This window comes from Hibiscus syriacus, unplaced genomic scaffold (assembly GCF_006381635.1).
Source record: "Hibiscus syriacus cultivar Baekdansim isolate YM2019G1 unplaced genomic scaffold, ASM638163v2 tig00110403_pilon, whole genome shotgun sequence".
Classification (NCBI taxonomy): Eukaryota; Viridiplantae; Streptophyta; class Magnoliopsida; order Malvales; family Malvaceae; genus Hibiscus; species Hibiscus syriacus.
Genome location: NW_024062723.1, coordinates 423758 through 441011, shown reverse-complemented (window position 1 = coordinate 441011; position 17254 = coordinate 423758). Strand labels below are relative to the sequence as shown.

Here is a 17254-nt window from a genome sequence, read left to right as displayed (position 1 = left end):
TTAAATGATATTAAGATATGAAAACTTACATCACAACGGCTTTAAACATGCATCAAAACAACATCGTTTTAAATTCTTGAAAAAAATAAATTTTAGACTAAAATGATGTCATTTTGTTTAAAATACAACCATGTCATAACGTCGTTAATAATCCAACGACGGAGTGGCAAAAAAAATTCAATCTATAAAGTTTAATAAGTAAATTGAAAAAATTAAAAGTATGATGAGTGAAATAAGAGAAAAAGTAAAATTCAATTACCAAACTTATAGTTTACCCATATATTATTAATCTCATCATCGATCATATAATTTGATCTCAAACTTTGAAGATAATTTTTTTCTGAAAACAAGTAGCCTGTCATTATTGCAATTTACTAGAAAAATCTGAGTGCATGAAATTATATAAATTCGATCGCATAATATATTGGATAAATTACGTATTGGGTACCTAAATTATTAGTTTTGATCTATTTTAGTAATTAAACTTTTGTTTTTCAAAATCATACCTAACGTTTAGTTTTTGTTTCATTTTAGTACCCTCCACTAAAAACTTAATGGACATGCTGACAGGGCATAGCTCCGGTGGATGGACGACCATCTGAATGGTGAACCACAAGAGAATGACGAGTCGACCAATATAGTCCAATTTCAGGTCAATCAATTGTTGATGGTAAAGATCGAAGGATGAAGAAATCGAATAATACATCGTTGATTTGGGTAAATTGAAGCATTTCTCGGGGAAACAGAGTGTTTAGGAGGTCAAAACGGTGCGGGCCGGAAAGTATGGGTTTCATTAGCTGACGGAGCGACGATCGACGACTGTAGACGCAACGGCTAACGAGCTCGTTTGTTAAGTTTTTAAGGGCGAGGTACTAAAATAAAACAAAAACTAAGTATTAAGTATGATTTTGAAAAAAATAAAAGTTTAGGTACTAAAATGGACTAAAATTAATAGTTTAGGTACTAAATATGTAGTTTATACTTTGACTACTAAAATTTTAAAACTTACATTTTGGTCACTACTAAAAATTTGGGGTATTACAGTTATGGGTTTACAATTTTCTTTATAGAAATAAATTTGATCTTTTAAATGATATTTTAGTTCATCTCACTAAATTAATTAATTATTTGTTATTCATCAATAACTCTAATTTTTTTATATAATTACTGGTCTATAATCTATTGATCAACTATATGAATCGGGGATTGCAAACGCAAGGGTGACCCTCCCAACTCAATTTACTCCATTCGCAATCGCCAATATTCAAACTCCTGACCTTACTTAAGAAATCTAATACCTCATCCCACTAGATCAATCGATTGTTGGTTACTCTAAATACTTTTAATACACATAAGAGAGTCAAAATTATGAGATCATAAATGGTCCCAAAAGGCAGTAAATAACATATTAGAACTTTTGAATATTTTATTTCTCATTAAATTTAAGGTAAATTATAAATTTGATAACTAAAGTTTATTTTCTCTTTTATTTCACTCACTGTATTTTTTTTTCTTATTGAGCTTAATACATTGGTTTTTTGGTCACTCAGTCGTTAAATAGTTAACCACGATAAAATTGACTGTGATATATATATGCAAAACAACATCGTTTTGGTGAAAAAATTATTTTCTTTAAAACGACATCTTTTTTTGATGTTGTTAACTATTCAACGACAGTGCCCGAAAGAGGAGAGAGAAAATAAAAATTCAGTGACAAAAAAACCCAATTATTAAGTTCAATAAGAAAATTGAAAACTTTTAAAATTTAGTGAGCAAAATAGGGAAGAGGGTAAAGTTCATTGATGAAATTGATAATTTACCCTTAAATTTAGAACTCAATAACTGTAACACCCCCAACCCGTATCCGACCCGGATACGAGTCCGAAGTGTCACATTGTCTTTTCAAACATTTATTCATATAAAATAGTGAGTAATTTAAAAACTTTTATAACATTGAACTTATTCAAAACGTTTACAAAACTATTCAGAGCTTATACAATATATTCTTTTGATTACATGCCAACTAAAACTTTATTTATTAAAATACGTATTATTCACCTCTTTTCTGATCTGACATTTGGTAAGGAGAACTGACATGTCTTGCTCCTTATTGCTCTTTACTCTTCTTGAAACCTACGTGTGAAACAATCACACGCTAAGTCGTTGACTTAGTGAGGCATATAAACATATAATAAAAACCATAGAACATTTCATATAACAAAACACATACCTGTACAAATACTATCATTATCATTAACATATCTATCATATAATATCATACATTTTTCCAATCAATACCCATTTCATCCGATGAATATGTATTCTAAACATTTGATCATGACATTTCAATATGCATGTATCTATTACACGATAACATATATAATCATATCATGCACATACGAAACTTACCTTCTTGTACCACTTTCACTTTAAAGTTTGTATTTCAATTGCCCATGTATATTATTGAGAATAGAGGTATGTGAGTACATTGAGGTTGTGCACTAATGCACTAATTGCATTCGATGTTTCCTTATTAATAGGATGCATCGATGCACTACTGATGCATCGATGCACAAATTGCATTCGATGTATTTAGTTTAAAAGAGTGCATCGATGCACTACCAATGCATCGATACACCTTCAAACAATTTCTGGGTTTTAACATTGATGCATCGGTGCACTATGAATATGCATCGATGCACTCTGCCCAGAACCTCCTTTTGAACCCGAAAAATCCTTCTTTTTGGATTAAATCCTTCATATTTCAACCCTTTTCATATTCCTAACTTTCATATACCTAATTAAACTCATTAATATTCATTTATCTCATCTTTAACCTTAATATCCTCTCCTCTTTAGGAATTTCAAGAATCATACCCTATTTTCCACATGTTTCAAATCCAATTCTAAAACTTAATACTTCTTAATTAAGCTGATGGCAAGTCAAATCCAACTTTAGAACTTCAAAAACCTTTCTATAACAAAAGTTCATTTATAAACCCTTAATAGAAATTCCTTTCTAATTCTATCTCTTTGGTGTTTTAAACTTATATAAGCTTTCCTTAAGCTTATATAACCCTCAAAGACTCAAATCCAACTTAAAACTTTCAAGAAATCAAAAGCTAAATCAAACTTACCTTTGCTCTTGGCTTCCACGTGAAGAAGAAGAAGAGAATTCTGGAGAATTCTCTCCCTTTCCACGTGTATATAATTCCATTTTTTTCCTTAAATGATCAAATGACCATTTTACCCTTTATTTCCTTTAATAATTACTAAATAACCTTCATCATATATATCCAATAATCATTGAACTATTTCATTCTTCTACTTTAGTCATCAAATTCTGAAACTTTACAATTTGGTCACTAACCCATAATTTGGGATGTTACAAATCTCCCCTCATTTTAAAAAAATTCGTCCTCGAATTTTCACTGCACATCCTTAAAAGGACATATCTTCTAACGTTCTCATGTTGCTTTCTGAACTTAATCTTTTGTATCATCTTTAATAACTTGGTTCTTATCTTTTCAATTATTCGACTACCTTTTTACTTTATATCTCCTATCATGTCACTTATCAGATAGACAATAACATTAATTCTTATTACTCAAACTCATAAATCAATCAAATTCCTTGTCAATCTTCAATTGTCTTTCAAGAATCACCAAACTTTTATTTCATCCTTACTTGACTGACTCCAAAACTTCCTTAATACATATAAATCTTTATTCATTTCTCTGACTACATCCACTTGACCAAGAAACATAACCTTAAATCTTCATCATAACTGATTAAACATAGACTTTACAAATTCAAACAATCTTTTCACATCATCCTACACATTTTTATTTACCTCCATATCGACTTATCATCTACACTTCCATAAAATCTTTCTCATATCTGATCCTTTAAACTCAACCATTTTCATTTCTTTATTCATATATCCTTTTATAATCAAGATCTTCTTATACATAACTAAGCCATATCATGTCCTTCATACTCCCATATTCTTTTATATCTCGTACACTCATTTCTGATTACTGATCTTCATTGCATCGTCATAACTTTGATAATCCTCTTTACTTATACAAACCTCATTCTTTACCATCTCATATACATTCTTTGCAGTCGGAACTATTTCAACAATTATCAAATCTCAATACTCATCTCACCCCTTTAATATACTTTTCCCCGCTTCAATTTTCATAAGTTCTAACAAAACTTTTAACCTAATTCTCGAAGGTTGTCTTTAACCCTGGCTTATTATCAATTAAATCCTTGTTTAATCTTTCAGTACTAGACTATACTAACTGAGTCTGTCTGACTCTCATCGGATTTGATTCTCTGGCAGAGAATGCAACTAATTCATACCTTGTCTGAAATTGAAAACCAGAATCTCTACCTCTCTTTGATGGTACTGAACTCTATGAAGCACTAATTCGCTTAATCATATGATATTTTTATTCTCCAAACTTTTCATTCTGAGCTCTTTCTCTTTAAAGCTTTAACACAATTAACCATTTCTTGAAACGAGAACAAATTCAAAACATTCAACATTTCTTTTAGTTAAAAGCGCAAGTCCTAAACAACTAATCACATGTATCATTTTCAATCGAATTTAACTCGGCAACAAAATTGATTAGCTTATTAAACTTACAATCATACTCATACAAGGTGTAATTCACTTGTTTCAATTTCGGGCATTCCAGTTTCATCTGTCTTATAAGCTGGTCATCAATGTACTTATTCTTGAATTCTCTTACAAATTCTCACTGCATCATTTGATATTTTCAACGTACTTATGATGGCACTTGTCCATCATATTCTAACTTACCAAAGTAGTAACAAAACTACTCAATTCAACATCTCCACTTTGAAGAAATGAAAAACCTTCTATCATATCATTCAACCAAAGGTCTATAACAATAGAACCTTCCTCAAATCCACCCTTGAACTTGGGTGCTCGCAACTTTATCAACTAATTTGATACATTCATTCTATGAGTTAAAGAAGTATAAATTGAAAACACATCAGAACATTCTTCAATCATGAAGAATAATTTTCCAAATTTTATACATGCATTTCCTGAGGTGTTCGCTCTTCTCTCTGCCTGGCCAGGGCAGGTGAATGCTATTACCTTCAGGTTTATTACCTTTCACTTCTTTCAAAGCTCTTATTATCATACTTCTATTATCACATAATAATCTATTTTTTTATTAGCAAGACAGCATACTCCTTACACTATCAGATCAGAATTTTTTCACTTTGAGTTGTCATGTACACTTTTTAAAACACTTCTGACTTCGATTTAAGCCTAGAATCGGCTAAACCGTAGCTCTGATACCATTAAATGTAACACCCCCAACCCGTATCCGACCCGGATACGAGTCCGAAGTGTCACATTGTCTTTTCAAACATTTATTCATATAAAATAGTGAGTAATTTAAAAACTTTTATAACATTGAACTTATTCAAAACGTTTACAAAACTATTCAGAGCTTATACAATATATTCTTTTGATTACATGCCAACTAAAACTTTTATTTATTAAAATACGTATTATTCACCTCTTTTCTGATCTGACATTTGGTAAGGAGAACTGACATGTCTTGCTCCTTATTGCTCTTTACTCTTCTCGAAACCTACGTGTGAAACAATCACACGCTAAGTCATTGACTTAGTGAGGCATATAAATATATAATAAAAACCATAGAACATTTCATATAACAAAACACATACCTGTACAAATACTATCATTATCATTAACATATCTATCATATAATATCATACATTTTTCCAATCAATACCCATTTCATCCGATGAATATGTATTCTAAACATTTGATCATGACATTTCAATATGCATGTATCTATTACACGATAACATATATAATCATATCATGCACATACGAAACTTACCTTCTTGTACCACTTTCACTTTAAAGTTTGTATTTCAATTGCCCATGTATATTATTGAGAATAGAGGTATGTGAGTACATTGAGGTTGTGCACTAATGTTGTCACCACAGCTCGTATCAATTCCCTCATGGGGCACCGAACCTTAGTTCAGTATTCATCCCGTAGGACCACTGTATATGTCTCGTAGGACCACTATGTCCCGAAGGACTACTCCTTAAGAACCACATACATAATACAATGGCTCCAATAAGTGTACCGAAGTACTACATATAGGTTCCACATAATTACATACATGTCCCGAAGGACCACGTAGAACCCTCGACTCTTGGCATGCCAACTATACCTATAGCTCTCATATCATATACTATGGGCATTATTCTTATGTTTCATATCACTTGTTCCTTTTCTTCTGTCACATACCATATGTATGTGTGAACATACATCTCATATCATATAACCTTTATCTCAAGTGCATGTAATCACGTATTACATGTAATCACGTAGATCATTTCATATGGATTATATCATTTCTCATTTTTCATGTAAACACACATGTCATATCTTATTCACATATGTTCATATATACATCATATATCACATAGAATAACATATAAACTTATACATATATTCATGTACATACTTTCATATAGTTCGTCTATCAATGCCCTATAACTTATCTCACATTATTTATATCATGGTTTCATATATTTACTTAATTCAATTTCACATAACTTGTTACCTATATATATTCTTATAACTTATCATCACATAACTCCCATAACATCTTCCTATAGCTTCATAGATCTTTACTATATGACTCATATATTATATGTTCATTTAAGCCCATAACTCTTCCCATATAGCTTATCTTACATGTTCATATAATCACTTCTGTCAATGTCTCCTAATTTATATATTTTCATATTGTCCTATAGGTCAATGTTATTTAACTTGTCTCACTTTTCATTTCATCTCATAAGTTGGTTATACTAATTCTCATATATTTAACTCGTGTAATTTATATCTTGTTATTATATTTTCAACTAGACCTATATCCACATGTTCATAATCACATATGTCTATGTCGTTTAACTTATCCTTTATATCTATATCATCTATTTTATATCATTTTTTCTTGCTATCACATAAGTCCTTGCTATTTTTACATAGTTCGTGATCCTATAGTCAATTATAATAGCATATGTTTATCTTATTTAATATCATATAGTTCTTTAACTCATGTCTTATATCACATATTTATATTATAAACTTATATAATCACATATACTATTTAAACCAATTCACATAGCTTATCACACTAACATATATTCATTCAATTCATGTAACATATGCAATACATATAACATATGTACCCAATTTCATGCACTCATGCAAACATAAGAATCACAATTCAAATAACATTTTTAGGAGTCCCTTCTTACCATAGTGACTCCATCACTGGATCATCGCAAGCCAATGTTTATTTGATACATAAGTACAATTTAAATTGCACTCACCTTAGCTTTGCTTTGATTTGAATCAATCCTAATCCTTTGATTGTTCCGGAAGAAGCTTACTTTTAGTATCTACATAATCACACATGGATCTATATCAGTATTATAACTAATATACTCTAATGGTTCACTCTTTAGACCAAGAGAAAAGTCAATTTCATCTTTTAATGAAGGTATGCATCGATGCACTACTGATGCATCGGTGCATAAAATGTATTCGATGTTGTATTATTACTGGGATGCATCGATGCATGCCTTATGCATCGATGCACTAATTGCATTCGATGTTTCCTTATTAATAGGATGCATCGATGCACTACTGATGCATCGATGCACAAATTGCATTCGATGTATTTAGTTTAAAAGAGTGCATCGATGCACTACCAATGCATCGATACACCTTCAAACAATTTCTGGGTTTTAACATTGATGCATCGGTGCACTATGAATATGCATCGATGCATTCTGCCCAGAACCTCCTTTTGAACCCAAAAAATCCTTCTTTTTGGATTAAATCCTTCATATTTCAACCCCTTTCATATTCCTAACTTTCATATACCTAATTAAACTCATTAATATTCATTTATCTCATCTTTAACCTTAATATCCTCTCCTCTTTAGGAATTTCAAGAATCATACCCTATTTTCCACATGTTTCAAATCCAATTCTAACACTTAATACTTCTTAATTAAGCTGATGGCAAGTCAAATCCAACTTTAGAACTTCAAAAACTTTTCTATAACAAAAGTTCATTTATAAACCCTTAATAGAAATTCCTTTCTAATTCTATCTCTTTGGTGTTTTAAACTTATATAAGCTTTCCTTAAGCTTATATAACCCTCAAAGACTCAAATCCAACTTAAAACTTTCAAGAAATCAAAAGCTAAATCAAACTTACCTTTGCTCTTGGCTTCCACGTGATGAAGAAGAAGAAAGGAGAAGATAATTCTGGAGAATTCTCTCCCTTTCCACGTGTATATAATTCCATTTTTTTTCCTTAAATGATCAAATGACCATTTTACCCTTTATTTCCTTTAATAATTACTAAATAACCTTCATCATATATATCCAATAATCATTGAACTACTTCATTCTTCTACTTTAGTCATCAAATTCTGAAACTTTATAATTTGGTCACTAACCCATAATTTGGGATGTTACAATAACCATATGATCATTATAATCATTCAAATTAGAGAAGGAATGTAGGTCGATGTGACCCTTCTCATATTTTTCATCTATTAATTTTATGAAAAAGAGGGAGGGCTCAGTTATTAATAATAACAAAGCCTAGACCATGATAAAGCATGTGAAATCCAGTACAAGTTGGCGAGTTTTCCTTATATTAAGGGAAGACACCTGCATGTGGAATTTAATTGTTTTCTAAAAGCATTTCAATTACTCTTTTGGGGCCAAGGACCCTCCACCCCTCATTAAAATTTTAATGTCGAGGCCCAAAATTGACCATCATGATGGAACAACATACATCCAACACCTATTCATAAATACCGATATTCAATGATAAAACATTTTTTTTGGGGGCTTAAATATACACTTAACTTATGAAGTACACATTTTCTCAAATTGGTACCTATGTATGGAGTGAAAAGATCATCAATGCATTGACCTTTAAACAGGGTTGTGGGGGGCTACTCGTGCACTTTGTCACGGCTCGAAGTGCGGTTAGCTAACAGCCATGGTCAGTATCATCGGTTTGAAAAAGAGGATAACTTGTAGCTTGACCATGGAACTCTAATGCCATGAAAATCCAATGCCTCTTGTCATAGTTCTACCTTCAGCCATTGATATAGACATCGCCAGCATCATCTGCTCCTCGTAACTCTCGGGAATGATGGGTTCGGGGAGATTACAAAAACCGGCCCTTGTTTCAGCTTGCTGTGGTATTGTGGAGATTGCGTCGACATATTCTGTCACATCGGAGCTTTCATAACTAGTCCCTGCATCAGCAACTTCTGATTTATGATACATGTCAACCGGAGTTTGTGCCAGAGGATAGTACTCAGCAACTCGGTCCAAATTACTGCTGCTGCAGCCGGGAAGCATATCAAATGCTGGCATGTTTATGTTATAATTGAGAGAAGATTCTCCAGTCATCTGCTGACGCTCAGCCAAGGCAGCTAGTGCACAAACAAGACCACCGGAAGCAGATGATGATGAACCAGCCACTGTGGTTGTGGCAGGAGAGAGATAGCGATCGCTTGAAACATATTGTACCAAAGAAGCAGCTTCTCCGCAGTTAGAACTTCTCAGCCTGCTATCATCCTATATCATTAGTTCAAGGAATCAAGTCAGATGGGATCAAATTTATGACAATGAAATCAATTAAAGTAGGCAATATACAAAAGCACACTGAGAAATTATACCTGAATTGACTGCCAAATTGCTTCTGTGACCATCATGTCCTCAAGATCCAAGTCAAAATCATCCCTGAAATTTTTGGATTTGATACAAGATATTATAGAAGATTCAATCAGATTCTTCCTGGATCATAAATTCAACAATGAAAAAACTTATCTTCGCCCGAGAGATTGGTACTTGTGCAATTCTAAACTACACAATTTCTGTGCAATGTTTTTCCTCTTAAACATGAATCATGGATTCTATAATGAGGAAGGAAAGCTACGTAAAACTCCACCTACCTGTTTCCCTTCCTATTTGAGGGTTGTTCAATCATCAAGGCAACTTGGGAATCTTGAGAAGAATCTACTTCCTCCGGGTCCGAGGAATGAGCTGCAAATAAGAAGAAAATGCGAGGGGGGAAATTCAAGTTAGAAGAATGTCAGACGGAATCAAGAATCGCCATATATTGATACCTGCAACCAAACTATTTTCGACTTCTCCCGATGCAACACAGATTGAAGAACTTAATCCTCGTCTTTTCTGCATCCTCTCTTCTTCATCCTGAAGTTCACGCTGCCTCATTCTAAGTTGTGCTTCTAGGACACGTTGTTCTTCCTGCCAAATTTAAATAGAGAAAATTAATCCATTTTCTATCTGATGAAAACCATAGGATTTACACCTTTCTTAGCTTCTCTGTGAGAGAGCAGGTGTACTTACAATTTGCTCTATCCCTTTTTCTTCCTTCGTTTTTACACCTCTATACTCCACCGCGTAGTTTGGAGTTTTGCAGAAAGGACACCTCAAAATGTTAAAGAATGCAAATAATTGGAATACAAGTACATAGACAACTAATTAAACTGAAATGTTTTATGGTCAAGTTCATTAATGTGAAGGATACTGGGTAGGATGGGCCGAATTTGGATTCTTCATCTGCAGAAAACACTCTGGTTCAAATAAAATGTGTCATAGTTCCAATCAGCAGTATAACTAAGAATCAGTCAGAAGCATCAATGATGGTTTACCTGTACAAATACTTTTCAAGCAACATCTTGATCTGTTGAGACTTGGATAATACTAAAATCAAATGGGGGAAAAACCAGAAGGTATCACATTAAAAAACTAACTCAAAGTAGTTAAAACTAACATTCAATGAAGAGCCTTAAAAAGAAAACAAATACTACATACCAAAAAGCAAATTGGGCATTCTTCAAGATCAGAACAGCACTCTTCATCCCCGGGATAACAAGGAGCGAGCTTTGATTCAAGTATCAGCTTTCTCAGCTTCTTAATATCCACATCTATATCTAAATCCAACCCCTGCGGACGTGTATACCTCTCGTCCACCACTTGCTTCTTCCTTCCCAACTTATTTCCCATCGATAATATATCGAATTTGTGTCCTAGAAAATGTTCTCTTCTTTTTCTTCTTCTTCTTCTTCTACTTCTACTTAGTATTATTTGTTTCTTCTTCTTCTTCTTCTTCTTCTTCCTTCTACTATTTGATTATTTGCTTTACTCAAAATATCACACACATTATGAACAAATAATCAAATAGCACCTAAACCTTCAACATAATGAAACTCACCCCCAAACAATTCAAAATTTGAATCAAAATTGACAGCAGTTCACTGTGTAAAATCATGCACCAAGAGTCCTGCAAATTCAGCAAAATATTGCTACAAAAGTAAACATAGAAGCGAATTAACAATTTCAAAAAGAATGCTTTTAGTATGTGAATTCCCTATAAAAATTCAGTGAGAAAACCCCAATTATTGTATAACTAAAAGAAATGAACTTACCAAGCTCTCACAACAGAACTAGCCAAAGCGTGCTTCTTTCAGAAACATTAGCATACATATGACTAAACCCTGAAAAACAAAACAAAGATTAAAACTTCAAAGCAAAACCATTTCGAAAAACAGATAATTTCTATAGGAAACAATATGCAAAGCTAACCACACAAAAAAAAAGATAGAAACTTTCCTAATTTAACTGTAGACACAGAGGATAGAAATTGACCTTCAAATCCCGTAAATGGAGTCTGAGGAATTGAAGCTCGAGACTTTAAAGGAATTGAAGCTCGAGACTTTAAAAGAAAAGCAGAGATTTTGCAACGCTAATGGAAAAAAACAAAGCACAACTTTCTAGTTTCTCCTGTAAAAATATAGAGATTTTTCATTTTCTTTCTTTATATATTATTTGTAGTAACATTTTTTTATAAGCAATATACATATAAACATGCATTGGTCCATTCAGTGTCTCTGATTAATTTAAACTAAATATTATCTATCATATTTTTTTTAAATATATTTTACTCGTTAGATTAATTAATATAATTAATTAAGTTTAATTGAAATTGTTGGTTTTTAATGGGGAAAATAAATTTTGAGAAAATAATGGAAGAATAGTAGGGGAAGAAAGGGATTATTAGGAAAGGGGTGGAGTCGTGGAGGAGAAAAAGAATCAATCTTCCTTGTATTTCTCTTTCAAAGAAAAGATCTTCAACCACTATCCTTTTCTTGTGGGAGTGGTCTGGATTATTTATTTCAAAAGATAAATTTATTTTAATTAAAATAAAACTAATCCTTCAATCGAATAGTGACACACAACACAACATACGATACTAGTAACACGTGATATCATTAGATTTGAGGATTAAATTTATTAAAAGTATGACTAAATTGAGAGAATACATAAATAACAGAGATCAAATGTATGATTATATCAAAATATCACGTCACCTAATCTGTTAACTGTTTACGACAGCTAACCCGTGATGATTACATCTTAATTAAATAAAAACGAAAGTGATCATATACTATATTTTTTTTAAATCAATGAACAAAATTAAACAAAACATAAATATAAGTGATCAATTATGTAGTTAAATTATCGTTCATTTAAATCATTTGAAAATCATGGTAACCGAGGGGAAATATGGATTTAGGAAAACCTTGATCAAAGAAAATTAACATTGATTAAAGATTTTAATTTCAGAAAATCAAAGAGAATTAACTAGTTACCATGAACGAGCTCTCTCAGAATCGTAAGTTACATTTAGAAAATAGAAAGAAATCAGCAATATTGTGCAAACATCAAAATCGATATAAATAATATCTTCTGGATTGAATTTTTCATCATTCACAGGACAAAAAATGCCTCTCCAAATTGATTTTGCTCTACTTTTCTTTTCGGTTTTTTTCTCGGTTTACCTCCCCGCAGTTCAAGGTGCAAGAACTTTCAACGTTAGGGAGTACGGAGCCATTGCCGATGGTCGAACCGACAATCGAAAGGTATTTGCAGCTGACATTTTCGTGTATCATTTTGTCGCTTCTTTCGATTAGTTTATCTGAATGCATGTTGGTATTTAGGCTTTTGTTCGAGCATGGACCGACGCCTGCAATCGAAATGGAGTTTCGATTGTGTATGTACCCAGAGGAGTTTACATGTTGGGAGCAGTTGAATTTTCGGGTCCATGCAAAGGTCCCATAATATTCTCGGTGAACGGACGTTTAAAGGCTCCGATGGGAGCTTCATCGGATGCTGAAAACTGGATAGCGTTTCAGTACGTAAATAATTTGGTGATGAAAGGTGGTGGAACACTGGATGGTCAAGGTCCTTCTGCTTGGTCCTTGAATGACTGCCAAACCAACCCTAATTGCAAGCAACTCCCAACTGTGAGTACTTTATCACTAATTGACAAGTCTACAAGTATATAAGATCCATTAGAGTCAAATTTATTATCGTACAAATGTATTTGTTTATGAATAATAATCATGATCTTAGGTTTGACACTCGCATACAATAAAAATCATCATATAAATCCTCATGTAAAATCGAGAAGAAATATAGCCTTAAAATTGTTCGTCTTTTTCATTAGACCAATTTCTAACTAATGCTCTTGAATTGTCATCACCAAAAAATCATAGATTGTGATATTTTACTCAAATCGAAAGAGGTGAATTAATAGAGGTTTGTCACATATAACACATTGTTAACATCAACAATTAGGGATGGGATGGGGTCGTTAATATCAACAATTAGGGATGGGATGGGGTCGGAGCCTGACCCAAAAAAATTATAATTTTACTTTATATATGCAGATATAATTATAATAATGCATCTTCCATATATTATTTTATTCAATTAAACCCCTATTTTTATTGAACAAAATTAATATTTTTAATAAATATATTATTTTGATCATGTCGGGTTTAAATTTTATCTCAAAAAATAGATTAGGTTTGAATCAGGTGAAAAATGTATATTTTTCAAGTCAGGTTCAGATGTCGAGTCGAGTTAATCGAAAATCCGATCCCACCTATGTCCATCCCCGTCAACAATAGTTATCTAACCTTTTATTATCTATTATTTATAGACTCTCAAATTTGACTTCGTGACCAATTCGAGGATCAAACGCATAAGATCAGTCAATAGCAAGAACACTCACATCGGATTCTTCGGATGCAATAACGTAAACGTGTCGAAAGTTTCTATACTAGCCCCGGACGACAGTCCCAACACCGACGGTATCAAGATCGGCAGCTCGACCCACATCCGAATATCACGTTCCAAAATAAGCACAGGCGACGACTGTGTCGCCATCCTTTCGGGGAGCTCGAGAATCGACATCTCCAATGTTCACTGTGGCCCCGGACATGGTATAAGCATAGGAAGCCTCGGCAAGTACCAAGGTGAGAAGAACGTCGACGGCGTGTCCGTCAGAAAGTGCCTTTTCCGTGAAACGGAAAACGGCGTTAGAATCAAAACATGGGAATCTCCGATTCGAGTCACCGTTTCGAATATATTGTTTCAAGATATTTTAATGGATAGAGTTCTGAACCCGATCATTATCGACCAGACGTACTGCCCTATTTCTTCATGCAATCAACAGGTAATCATAATGATCTGTATGTCTTCATTCTACTTTACTTATTTTCACCATGAAATTAAACATTGTTGTTTTGTTTGGTTTTTTTCAGACAGCTTCTCATGTTCAAATCCGAGATGTTACGTACAGGAACATATGGGGAACTTCACGATCTCCGGTTGCTGTTTCCATGGAATGCAGCAAGCAATTCCCATGCCAGAACGTTGTGATGACCGACGTCGTTTTGGCTAAATTCGGAACTCGTGGATCTTCTAAATCTCTTTGTTCATATGTAAACGGTCGTTTCTTCGGAAAACAACATCCTCGGCCTTGCTTTTAGTTTGCCTCTTAGACGGTCGTTTGTATCTATCATTTGTTTGAGTTGAACGGTTGAGTTTTAATCTTAATTTACATTGTCCTTTATTTTTAAGTAATCTGTTTGTGTATCCGATGTTTTTAAAGAAATATTATGTTTATGTAATTAATTTATTCTTGTTTTTGTATATTTTTATAATATTGAGATATTTCAGCAAAGTAATTTATTAATGGTACTTAATCTTAAGTTGTGTTTATAGTTAAAAATCTCTCTAATTTTTTTTTAAATAGGGGCACTTTGTATTAATAAGGATACAAAGTACATCAACCCAAGGACGTCATTAAAAAATCTCCCTAAACCTATTTGGAGGAAAAAGAGTATGCCATGGGGTGGATAATTACATAAACCAAAAACTATCAGTACATCAATCGAAATTTCACCCCATTCAGACCAACATAATTCATTCTGGTTGATCTGAAAACCAACCTAATTTACAATACTCTACCATTGCTAGCTAAACCGAAGAACAACAGATTGCTAATAAGCAATACAACAACAGTGACGCACAAAACATAGCAAAACAGCAAATTCGTCTTGACACCTATATTCCTGATAAACTAATTCAAAGAGAAGACTTCAACCATGGCAGCATTCAAATATAAAGGACCTTGGACTACGAACAAAATCCAACACACACGGAACCTTCAATGGCCACAAGAAATTCATCCAAACTCCTATCTGCAACAGAACGTTATCGAAAATCTCTCTAAATTTATTTGGAGGAAAAGACTACACACAAAACTAAGTGATCAAATACAAAACAAAGATTACTCCGCACATCAAAATAATCACAAAAACAGAAGAAAAAGAACGCACAGTGTTGTAGAAACTACAAAACCAAAATAAAGCAAATCTAGAGATTTTGTTAGTTAGTCGAATGAGCAATGATATCAATATTATCTTATCTTGTATAAGTTCGAATCCCGACATTTATCTCAAAATTTTAATATCTCTACCTAATAAATAAAAAAAATTGAAAAGCCTAAAGATATTTTTTTTTGGGTAACAAATGAAGATCCACATTGGAAAAGTTTAAAACGTGTATTAATTACGACGTCTTAATAGAAAGTGAATAAAAAGATTATATTTATATGGATTAGAATTAAGATTATAGATTTAATATTTAAAAACGGTTGAAAAATAATATTTTTATACTTATATGAATTTGAACACAAATCAATTTATTAAATTTAAGAATCATTGTTCTCAACTTTTTCAAATTTTATAAAATATTCTTTTTAATATAAAATGAACAACAATTTTTTATCATTTTTACTTTTTACATATTTTCATGGATATATATATATATATATATATATATGTTTGTTCGAAAATGGACTGTATGTATATTGTATTTAAAATTTCCGTCTAAATTAAATTTCAATGTAAAAATAAGGAAGACGATTAACCCTAAATTACAAAATACTTCATGTATAATTATAAATTAGTTAAAATATAAACGTAAATTATTTAAAACAAAATATTAATTAGATTAATTTTTATAATCTTATTTTTAAATAATAATCAGATCAAATATTAACTCTAAATTAAAAAATTCTAAATTCTTTTACTTGCTTTGAAGTCGTCGCCGTCACTGTTACCGTCGTGGCTGTTGCCGCCGCAGTCGCTACAGTTTGCATGATTTTTGTCTTTACAAATGATATTTATAAGACGATTTTTATTTGTGTATTGTACCGGTTGATTATAATTTAATTTTAAAAAGACGATTACCCTGTTTGTGGATAATCTACCAAAACAATTTCATTGGAAAGATCTATGGAATTTGTTTGCACGTGATGGATGCTTGTTTTGTTGGGAAGCTAAATTGAGGGGGAGACGTTTTGGCTTTGTACGTTTCAACAAAGAGATAGATGCAGAAAGAGCAACTGAGAGATTAAATGGTTTAATGGTCTACGGAAATAAAATCAGTGGGGCCAGCTAAATACAATGGTCGGGCAATGGAAGGGAATAGATCCAAATATGGAAGAACTAGAGAGAATAGGAGGAATAAACATCATGGATTCGATTTCAAGAACAGGGAGACAGAGAACATATACAAAACGAAGGGTTATGTAAAACAAGAGTAAAATTTGGAAATGTGCAAGAGGATTCAGGGGCATGTGATTCAAAAGGAGCTTTGGAGCTTGAAGAGATGTTTGGTGGGGGTAATCGATACCATCTGCACAGTAAGTAGCTAAAATCTTGACTTCTGAC

At 32.5% G+C, this 17254-nt stretch overlaps 2 protein-coding genes across 3 annotated transcripts; one reads left to right on the top strand and one right to left on the bottom strand.

Annotated features, from left to right (window-relative positions):
• Positions 1-8933: 8933 nt before the first annotated feature.
• Positions 8934-11846, bottom strand: LOC120123856 (E3 ubiquitin-protein ligase DA2-like). 2 transcript variants are annotated; one of them, XM_039142665.1, is made up of 10 exons: positions 11814-11846; positions 11594-11662; positions 10980-11448; positions 10817-10868; positions 10693-10738; positions 10512-10593; positions 10268-10409; positions 10094-10184; positions 9818-9881; positions 8939-9716 (listed from the first exon to the last, which is right to left on the bottom strand). In XM_039142665.1, exons 3-10 carry the CDS (start codon positions 11169-11171, stop codon positions 9186-9188), a joined length of 1200 nt encoding a protein of 399 aa, XP_038998596.1. In that variant the 5' UTR covers positions 11172-11448; positions 11594-11662; positions 11814-11846; the 3' UTR covers positions 8939-9185. The 2 variants fall into 2 exon arrangements, with proteins under 2 accessions (XP_038998595.1, XP_038998596.1); XM_039142664.1 differs by lacking the exon at positions 11814-11846 and having other exon boundaries at positions 8934-9716; positions 9818-9887; positions 11594-11717.
• A 972-nt stretch (positions 11847-12818) lies between these two features.
• Positions 12819-15004, top strand: LOC120123894 (exopolygalacturonase-like). The gene is made up of 5 exons (XM_039142693.1): positions 12819-12840; positions 12942-13087; positions 13166-13471; positions 14173-14688; positions 14777-15004. Exons 1-5 carry the CDS (start codon positions 12819-12821, stop codon positions 15002-15004), a joined length of 1218 nt encoding a protein of 405 aa, XP_038998624.1.
• Positions 15005-17254: the final 2250 nt, after the last annotated feature.